The following is a 10,883-nucleotide window of genomic DNA, read 5'->3' as shown; positions in this document are numbered from 1 at the left end:
TTCAAAACACCCATCTAAAGTTTTTAATGAGCAGCTTCATTTCAGTTAGCCATCATAGATCAGAGCTGGTGCAAGGACTAAGGGGGACTTGAGAGAAAAAAATTTATCACCAACAAGTGCTCAACTTTCTGTGACCGTCCATACCACTGACGACCATGAAATTGGTGTCAAAGGACTGCCCTGATTTCTCCCAATACTCAGCGAGATAGAGCAACGAGTCAAACATATTGATAAGAGGCTTCTTTTGTTGGATATTTCTATGTGTGCAGATGATGGAATGCAACAGAAACGTAGTGATGCCCTTAGGCTGACCTAAAATTCAACTTGGACCTTTTTAATATACAATTGATAAAAACCACTAAAACTAGTCTAAGACTTTTTTTTAGCAGATACAGAAAATTAGAAAAGAGGGAGGGAGGAGGGATGCATCATTTCTCTCAGAGTTCTTCTGTCGCCACTTAGGTAAGGCAGCAATTTTGCAATTGCAGAGGAAAACTGGAAGAAGACAGATTGGCCTTGACATCAAAAAAGTGTAGCAAGATGTGGTTAGCACTTGTAGTCGGCTGAAACCCAGCTATACTTTGTTGAAGAAGGATTCCAGATAGAGGGACTGATTTCAATGAAGGAAATGAAAGCCCTTTAAATGCTGAAGAAGAAAAGTTGGTACCTTCAAGAGATTAGGTGGGTTTTTGTAAGAAATTGATTTATCAGCTGCTGTCCTTTTTTCCAGGTTGTAGTATTTCTGCATTTGTTTGTGTGGTCTTTGCAGAATTTATAAGCTAATAGGGCAACTGTAAAAACACACTACTAAGCATTGCATTGGTGTTCTGAAATATTCTCAAGCCAATATTTAAGCTTACATCTGGGTGCTGTCTGACTGCCAGAAAGCGAAAAAAACAAAACAAAAGCATAGATTGCCACTGCCATGGAAATAAAGAGAAACAGTTATCTTTCAGAGATTTAATACCATTTTTGCGTGCCTATGGGACCTACGGTATGTCTCGGACTTAAAAAAAAAGGTTTATGGTTTCCATTTCTCCTCACTCCTTGCAGCAGAGAGAAAATCATGGTACAGGTGATCTGACTGCTGTGTTAGACATAATAGGCAGTCTGGGGTTTATTATATGACGATATCATTGCCTCGCCATAACAGGCAGCGTAGTTAGTGCTGATCATAAAGTAAAAAACACTGCCAATTTTGTCTATCAATAAAGCCAAAATGCAATCCTCCTAAGAGTAGCAACTGTGTCGTGTTATTTTTCCTTTCCAAAACAGAGTGTGACACTGCCTGACTCGGCTCTGCAGCAGAGAGGTGAGACACAAACATAAGCACAACATAAACTTGATGAATACAAAATAAACGGCATACATTAATAACCATCTGTAGGCCTATATTAATAAGCATGGGGGAGATTTCTGACATAGGATCTGAGGCCACAGTGTTGAATACATAGCTACAAAAATCTCCAGAGCCATCACCGGTGACCTTTAGTATTACCATAATACTGGGGAATTCTGCAATGGTTCCAGCCTGTTGCCATGGCTATAAAAGGTAGTGTAGCCAAAAAGGCTTTATCTTCTACCAGAGAAATTTTGGGAAACTGTGGAGATATTGCAAGCTATTTCTCTGCTCTCTGGAGTCAGGTTTCATTCTGATGGAATGAATAATCTGTGTTATGAAAATAAACCCCAGTCACCCGACTTTTGCCAACAGATACTTTTAACACTTTCTGTGCTGTAATAAAAACAGCCTCCAATGAACAAAGCTAGAAGTCTATTAACAGAAAGCTAAAAGGGTGAGCTGGTTCTGTGTTAGGGTGCTAAATACTAAATCTTTTGACTTTTTTTCTTTGGTAAAATCCTTTCATAAGCAGCATTTCATCTCTGAATCGTAAAGTGTCGCGTTTGTGGTTATGAAGCAGTCTGACTGACTTCAAAATGATCATTGGTTTTTATGTTTTGGCAGTTTTTTTGCAGTGCAGCTTTTCTCTGTGGAAGATTTTTGTCCTAAGAGAGATTGAAGTGTGTATTTCCTGTGGCGATGCCGATAAAGCCAACTTTGTGCCTGAAGCGTGTGCTTTCAAACTGTGGGGAGGAAAAAAAGAAAAGAAAAGAAGAAAACCATCATGCAACAGTGGTCCCTGTGGGACACAATGCTGCAGAGCACACGTGCAAGCTGCGTATGAGGAAAATGATCTGTCGTTTAATGGAAATACTGCACGGAAACCTAATAAGGGAAGAATGAGCTGATCAATGAGACCGTGGTGGGTTATGTTAGGGCAGGCAAATGTCACACATTTCTTGAAGGCGAGATGTTTCGGAGGCTATTGGAGGCCTTTCTGTTGCCTCAGGGGAGTCTTTTGCAGAGACATGCAATGAAGATTGAGGAGATTTTAGCCAAATTTCAGATGTAACATTTACTGAGATGTTTTTCCATGATGTTTTTATTTGCTTATCATACACTTGCACTGTATTTTTACAAATACATGCATAAATGTCAAATGGAAAAGAATGAAACAAGACTTGTCATGGTGACTTTATGTCAATTGTAATGATGATTTGTATGTTAAAAGCATAGTCTGACATTTAGGGGTGAAAATGCTCTTTTACTGAAAGGTACGTGTGATCACTGTTACTGCTGCAGTGTCTGTAAAGTACATATGACGCTATTGTGCAGTGTTATAAGGTAGTTTGGAATAATGGATGGGAACGGAGGAAAGGAGGGAACCCAGCGTCAAATCAATCATCAGCAATAAACTAAAGGATCGACACTGACTATGAGTGGGATAAATGTCACCCCCGAAAGCATCAGTAAAGTGTTTTTGTTAATGTTCTATTCATAAAACACAATCTCTAAACTTTCTCCTGTTTGTCCATCCTCCTGCACCACAACCTCTGCTACCTCTTTAACAGTGACTTTGACGCGCACTATTTATATATTAGCGCATACTAAGAAATAGCCTCACCAACACAACCTGTAATTTCCAAAATTTTGTTGATAAAACGTTTTTTCCTGCATATTAAACAAAGCAAATATAGCAAAGAGCTGATTTTGCTCCATGGAGATGAAGCTGTGACTCTTGTTTCCACTCCTGGGCTACACATTATACCTGCATCAGCCTTAAACTGAGTGGACAAAAGCGAGCTCATTATTTGTGTTAATTCTCATCCTCTATTACAAAAGAAAGGGGGGGGGGGGGGGGAGTATTTTACAAGTTGCCTAACTTTTCCTCTGAGGTGCTGTGAATGAAACTGGATACCGATGCATACGCCTACTGTTCCTTTCCATATCACTGTCTTTATTATTTTTGCAAATGCCAAATTCAATGACACAGTGAAAGAGTCGTGCAGATCACATTAAAGAGATACTAAAACGTGTTTTATCACCTGCTGCTGCCCTAATGTTAGGTAGAAACTTAACATCACTCAGGAATACGAAAATAAATAATAATGGAGTGAATATTAAGCCTCCCCACACTCTGTGAGAGATGAGATCGGGCTTCTGAAGTCACGGCTCCCTCTACAGTTTGTACAGTGGAAATTTTTCCATCCAGTGCAGGAAAACAATCAAACTGACTGTGCTGAACAGTCGGGAGGACACAACGGAGACGCGTCCGGGGATACACACATAATACACAGGCTCAGTTGTGTGCGTCTCAAACGCCAGCGGGAACACCAATATCCCCACAGATGAGGCAGATTTCCACGTGGATTATTGTCCCTTCGGCGGGCTGATTCGCTGTTTTCTGCGGACAATCGGGGGGAAATGTCTCATTCTTTGAATACTTGAGGAGTGACGACAACTTTCCTCCTTTCGGACTTCACCCGCACTAATAGCAGAAGATAAAGCGCAAGTAGAGGAGAGGACTGCTTTTCAACAATGCAAACAGATCAATTACCCGTTCAGGATTTGCAAAATTAAGGATTTGGCGTCTCTGCAGCGGAGGTACCAAGCAATGTTTGCAGCGGAGATGCGTTGTTTGCTGAGGTTCATGTCCGTGGATGTTGCGGCTCGGTCGGGCTGCACACGGAGCCTTTGGGTGGCTGTGATTGGACCGGACACAGACTGGGGCTGACTGATGTTTGTCCGAGAGGAAATGTTTTGGGGAGGAGATCAATATGAGTTACTGGCAAAGGGGGAGACGCCAGTCGTCGCGAGTGCCCATATTACTATGAAGACGAACGGCACCGTGCAGGCATAAGGATTTTTTTCTTGTATTTTAATTCAAAAACATACCAGAAAGATCTTCTTACCACCAGAGATTTATTTATATTTATTTATGATGTGTTTTGCTGCCTTTGCAAACTGTTGCAAACATTGTTGCACTTGGATTTGGATAGTGCTTGCTCCTGCACGAAAGTTTTTTTTGTTTTTTTTTAATCCGTGACTATCCGTGACTTGACTATCATGCCCAGGAATTTGATATTGCATCATATTGTCTTTTAAAATAAAAACGCCATGGACTTGTGCATCCCTAATATTTAAACGTAATCTGGACTTTCACTCTGAAAACTTATTTTTTCCGGGACATTGCAACACTTTTACTGAAGAAAACTGTCAGCTAATTACTTTTGAAATCCGGTAGTGTAAAATGTGCTCGCAAACACCTGGAAACATGGCTGGCAGCTGGGTTGTATATTCAGCTTTTTTACTACCATTGTTCGCAGTGGGCGCAGCTTTCTCGGGGGTCTTCAACACCACAGACAGAGACGTTTTCACAGATGACTTGCTGCAGGTCAAGCTCACACAAGACAGAGCGAGTGAGCACTGGAAGATCCAGTCTGCTGACTCCCATCCCAACCTATATTTTAACCAAGTGGATGTGTTACACTTGAGGCAAAGGTCCTCTACCACCCACAGTCACATATTTAAAGTCATCAGAGCTGCTGTGCTCACTATGTTGTCTAATGTTCCCTTTTACTTGCCCCCTGTGAAACATGAGGAGTTTACAAGCAAGTGGAATGAGATTTATGGGAACAACCTGCCTCCCCTGGCTCTCTACTGCCTGTTGTGCCCAGAGGATTCTGCTGCTCTGCAGTTTCTTATCAAGTTTATGGATAGGATGGCCGAATATTCAGACTGGAAGGTGACCAGTGCACCGAACGATGAGGTGCCCATGGCGCACTCTCTCACTGGGTTTGCTACTGCTTATGACTTTATTTACTCTTACCTGGATCAGCGTAGAAAGGATTTATACCTCAAGAAAATTCGCGCTGAGACGGTGGAGCTGTATGAGCTCTCTAAGTACAGAGGATGGGGCAAACAGTATCTCCAAAATCATCAAACCACCAACATATTAGCCATCCTGACAGGAGCAATAGTGGTGGGGTCACATGACGACCCAGAGTCAATGATCTGGAAACAAGTGGCAGTTAACTATATGGAGAAAACAATGTTTCTTTTGAATCACGTTGTTGATGGCTCCCTGGATGAGGGAGTAGCCTACGGAAGCTACACAGCCAAGTCTATCACCCAGTATGTGTTCTTAGCTCAGCGTCATTTCAACATAGACAACATGCAGAACAACTGGCTGCGGGGCCACTTTTGGTTTTATTATGCCACGCTGTTGCCGGGCTTTCAGAGAACAGTCGGCATTGCGGACTCAAACTACAACTGGTTTTATGGTCCAGAGAGCCAGCTTGTTTTCCTCGACACATTCGTCATGAAGAATGGAACGGGCAACTGGCTGGCTCAACAGATTAGAAAGCATCGGCCGAAGGACGGCCCCATGGGGCAGTCATCTGCCCAGCGCTGGGCTACACTTCACACAGAATACATCTGGTACAACTCCCACCTCACGCCGCAGCCTCCGCACGATTTTGGCAAAGCTAAAATGCATATTTTCTCAAACTGGGGTGTGGTTACATACGGAGCTGGGCTTCCCAATGGCCAGAGTAATACTTTTGTCTCCTTTAAGTCTGGCAGCCTGGGTGGCCGTGCAGTCTATGACATTGTCCATGACAAGCCTTACTCCTGGGTGGATGGCTGGAACAGCTTTAACCCTGGTCATGAGCACCCAGACCAGAACTCTTTTACTTTTGCTCCTAATGGGCAAGTATTTGTGTCTGAAGCACTTTATGGTCCAAAGTACAGCTACCTTAACAATGTTTTAGTGTTCAGTCCATCTCCTACCAGCCAGTGTAACAATCCATGGGAGGGTCAGTTGGGGGAGTGTGCTAAGTGGCTGCGCTGGACCGATGAAGGGGTGGGTGACGCTAGAGGTGAGGTGATTGCCGCTTCGTCACACAAGGATACGATGTTTGTGAGTGGGGAAGCCGCGCTGGCTTATTCACCTGCCATGAGACTAAAGAGTGTCTTCAGAGCTTTGGTTCTGCTCAACTCGCAGACTTTGCTAGTCCTTGACCATGTAGAAAAATGGGGTGATTCACCTGTGAAGTCACTCAGTGCTTTTTTCCACAATCTCGACATTGACTTTAAATATGTTCCTTTCAGATTCATGGACAGATATAACGGCGCGATGATGGATGTGTGGGATGCTCATTATAAAATGTTCTGGTTTGACACTCAGGGCCACAGCCCTGAAACACGCATACAGGAAGCAGAACAGGCGGCTGAGTTTAAAAAGAGGTGGACGCAGTATATAAACGTTACTTTCCAAATGACAGGCCCGGTCAGCAGAGTGGCTTACGTGCTGCACGGACCGTATGTCAAAGTGTCCAACTGTAGATTTATAGATAACAGCAAAAATGGAGTGAGGCTTTCTTTAATCATTAATAACACAGAGAAGATTGTGTCCATTGCTACAAACTATAAAGACATTGGGGCAAGGTTGAGTTATTTGGGATTTGGAGGTCACAGTAAAGTTGAGGATAGATATCAAATCACCCGATACGGCCTTGGGACACAAATCCTCCCTAAACAAATCAGCAGCGATAATCAGCTGTTTGACTTTGGATTCACAGTCAATGTAATAGCGGGGGTCGTTCTCTGTGTGGCTATAGGATTTTTGACCATGCAGAGAAAGTTTTATGTTTGCTTCAGCAGGCTGATGCGTTACGCACTCCTCACCGTGCTCATTCTGTGGATAGCCGAGCTGCTGTTTGTCTCTAACAGCTGCGATCAGCTTCTCTGTGGGGTAAAATGGAAAGGTGCGGGTGCCAAAAGCGAAGTAAACAAACAAATAAGATTGTACGAGCAGCACCGGCTCCCCCTTCCCACTGTTGTCATAACGACCCTTCCCGGGTCGGGATCGGAAATACTCAAGCACCTTTTTTACAATAGCTCAGACTTTGTTTATATAAGGGTCCCCACCGAGCATGTGGACATTCCTGAGACCGAGTTTGAGTTTGACTCCCTGGTCGATGCCTGTGAATGGTCAAGGTCAGACGCCGTGAACGGACGGTTTAAGATTATCCAGGGCTGGCTGCATTCGCTAGTGCATAACACAAAGCTGCACTTGCAAAATATTCAGCTCGTAGAGGGCAGCAGGGTCAAGCAGACCCAGAGAGTCAGCGTCCCCAGGGACAGAAAGAAAAGATCCAGGAAGAGAGAACCAGCATCTGACCTGAAGGGTAAACTGAGGGCTAGTCTGGACAGAGATGCAGAGTATGTAAGGGAAATGAGAAGGCATGTTGCAGAGTACCCTAACGCCCGGGTGGTAATCAACATGCGGAGTGGAAGCTGGACACTCAAACTGCCTTTCCTTCAGGAGGTAGTGGGACTTTCCTTGAGGACAATATACTTGGTGAGAGACCCGAGAGCATGGATTTATCTCATGGTTTATAACAGCAAACCCAGCCTATACTCCCTTAAAAACATCCCACAGCACCTTTCCTTGATATTCAAGGAGGATGCTGTCAGGGATGGGTGCTCAGCTGTTGCGCCAGAGTTTAAAATGATCCAGAGGCTACTGTCCCGTTATGAGACAAATCCTGTTTTGATTCTGGCTCATTTGTGGCTGGCACACACCGCAGCCGCTCTGAGGGTCAGCGAGAGCCTTCCCGAGGAGTCCTTTCTCCGAGTGAGGTTTGAGGATGTGGTCAACTTCCCCCAGGAGACGGCAGAGACAATACACACATTTCTGGGAGTGCCTGTGTCACCCACAGCCCTCAATCAACTCATATTCACCACCTCTACGAACCTGTACAATCTAATGTATGAAGGAGACATCTCACCAGCCAACATTAACATATGGAGACAGAAAATGTCTCGAAAGGACGTTCGACTGATAGAGGATGTGTGTGGAAGTGTGATGAAGAGGCTGGGTTACACTAGGTTTGCCAGTTAACCGCTGCTGGTCAGCTGATATTGAGCTGTCTTTGTTTACTGTAGCTGCCAGTCACAGCCAGTTCTGTAATGTGTTCTTTTTTTCTTTTTTTTTGCACTGAGCTGAAATTTATAAAAAAAACAAAACAAAAAAACGATGTTAAAAGTTGAAGAAAAACTGTGCTGTCTCTCCATCTGTCTTCAAGCTTTCTCCCTCAGTTGTATTTGTTTGGGTGTGTGTACAGTATTGTATCGACTACAGCGACAGATGTTTGTGAGGGAGGAATACTTTGCATTGGAACAGGTGGAAGGGAGCTCATTTTATTGTTCTTCTCCCTCTAAGCAGCCCTCTACAGTTACTTGTAGCGTTCCTTTTATCGACTGAAACTTTAGACCTGTCTGGTCTTACATACTGATGAATATCACTGAATTTCAACATAAATTTTATGTTAGTACCCAACAACCGTGGTGTGAGAAAAAATGGTTTGTGCAAAATTCAAAGCTCTGGTTACTTGATTTTTTTTTCTTTTTTGGGGGGAAAGTGGCAGTACATTTATTGGTTTGGAACAGATATGTTATGAAGCTCATTAATAAGTTTTGAAGTTGTAGGAGACAGCTAATTTGGGCTGTCATTTTACTGTCTGAACTGTTGAGTGCTGTTTCCCTTTAAAACTGTATAAAAAATGCTGCATTGTAAGGGGTTGAAAATGGAGAACAAGAAGATGACTGGTGTTTTTTTTACTCAAGTGATAGATTGTATTTTTGTTGAACCGGTCGGAGGATTTTAGTTAGAAGCTCAAAGATGTCACAGCAGTTTAGCACTTTCACAAAATCTGATTGTATGTGGGATTCAGTGCATTTTCCAGGGCTAACTTTACTGTATCTGCTTAATTATTATGGAAGCATAAAATCTCTGAAGATATATAAAATATGTGTAGAAGAAAGAAAGTAAAGTATTTACGAGTTCTAAAGATATATATCCCAAAGGATCAGGAATGAATACCATTATTGTAACTCCCTTTAGCATTTATTGAATTAGATCTGAGGGATGTGCTTAATAGGGATCAAACTGGTAAAAAAAAAAGAAACTGTCAGCCTTGACACATTTCTAGTCAAAGCAATTTCCAAAGCACCCCCCTCAGCTAGTTATATTAATCTGCAAGATGCCATAGCTGAGGCTTACTGTGTTTTATTGCTGTGATATATTCACTGTAAAGGCCTGAAGGAAATGCAAACAACACGTGTTTCTATTTCCAGTTGCAGTCACTCAGATAGCCAATCATATTTTAGTTTTTTGTCTTTAAAGAGTCCAGTGAGCCTTGCACTGAACACAGATGAATATGAAGTATAGGTAAAAAAAAAAATAAAAATCAGAGACCATTTCTACTCTGTGATGTTATGCTCCTTGGCCTGGGTAAAAAAAAAAATGCTACTCAGTAACCTTTGATGCTGTCTTGCTTAGACATTTCTGTACTGTAAATGGATCACATGTAACATGCAGATGGTGCACTCGTTTCTAAACTCGCCATCGCATCTGTACACAGAATACCCAGTGTTCATTTGGAAATATCCATCTTTCCTTGGCTAGAAGCAGTCCTGTTTGTTTTTTTTCTCTATGAACACTGAAACCCTTGACTGGCTGGAAAACCCGTTTGATGTTCGTGGTCTTTGAATGTGTAGACTTGGCAGACATGCTTTCACTTTGGTGTTGCAATCCTGTTACCAACTCTGTTTTGTATTTGCTTGTGGGGATATGGTTCCTTGCTTCTGTGGCCTTGAATTACAATCATTTCTTTTTTGACAGTTTTCTTTTTCCGGGATCTGGAGCAGAAGGAGAAATTAATGTAAAGAAAAGAATAAATTCATAAATATATTGACAACCAGTCTTTGTTTAGGTGTAGTGTATTATTTTCCACAATGGCATAGGCCATGTGATTATAAGGCGTTTGTCCTCATTAGCTGCTTTTATACTCATGTTAAACTAGCTATTATCCTTCACTACAGAAGACAGAACATAAATTTTAATTTGTACATGCTCTCTTTCCGTATGATTACGGCTAACCTGCTAGTAATGTGTCTGTTTACGCAGACGCTTGTGCTGCCACATTTTTGCACTAGCACAATCTCCATTTTATTAGACACGGATGACAGAAGCCTAATTGCTTATATGGGTGATGTGCATGACAAGGAGGAACCAACAATTAAAAACATGTCAGGAAGTTCTAATGCCATGCTCTGACTGAGACTCCCTTAACAGGAGCAGGCTTCGAAAGAGCACATGCTGTGTCTTATGTCTCAGAATGGTGAGTCAGTCATTTCATTACTCATTTGTTCTTGATCCCTCCTGTAACACTCTAATGCTTGGCAGGGTCCTCTGTGCCTAATCCTTCCACGCAGCGGCACATTATTCACAGAAAAACCTCAGGCAAATGCTTTGGAAGGTTTCTACAAGTCTGGACCCGCAGTCCCTGCTTGTAAAGTAGTTCCATTCGTTCTGAATGCAGGAGTAATCTTCCCCGTGTATGCATACGTGCTTAATAATTATTCAGGCTTCACAGAGAGCTGGGACATAACTAATAACTTCATTTCTTTTTTTAACCAGAAAATTACTGGTGTCATTTAAAGAGAGGACAAGAGAATGATGCAAAACTAAACT

General features: G+C 42.5%; 1 protein-coding gene across 1 annotated transcript; it reads left to right on the top strand.

Moving 5' to 3' along the window:
- The first annotated feature begins 3,585 nt into the window (after window positions 1-3,585).
- On the top strand, window positions 3,586-10,102 carry LOC134634648 (dermatan-sulfate epimerase-like protein). The gene has a single exon (XM_063483964.1). It carries the CDS (start codon window positions 4,593-4,595, stop codon window positions 8,247-8,249), a length of 3,657 nt encoding a protein of 1,218 aa, XP_063340034.1. The 5' UTR covers window positions 3,586-4,592; the 3' UTR covers window positions 8,250-10,102.
- The last annotated feature ends 781 nt before the right edge of the window (window positions 10,103-10,883 follow it).

This window comes from Pelmatolapia mariae, linkage group LG9 (genome assembly GCF_036321145.2).
Source record: "Pelmatolapia mariae isolate MD_Pm_ZW linkage group LG9, Pm_UMD_F_2, whole genome shotgun sequence".
Classification (NCBI taxonomy): domain Eukaryota; kingdom Metazoa; phylum Chordata; class Actinopteri; order Cichliformes; family Cichlidae; genus Pelmatolapia; species Pelmatolapia mariae.
The sequence above is the reverse complement of the archived record's forward strand: the minus strand, read 5'-3'. Positions and strand labels throughout refer to the sequence as shown.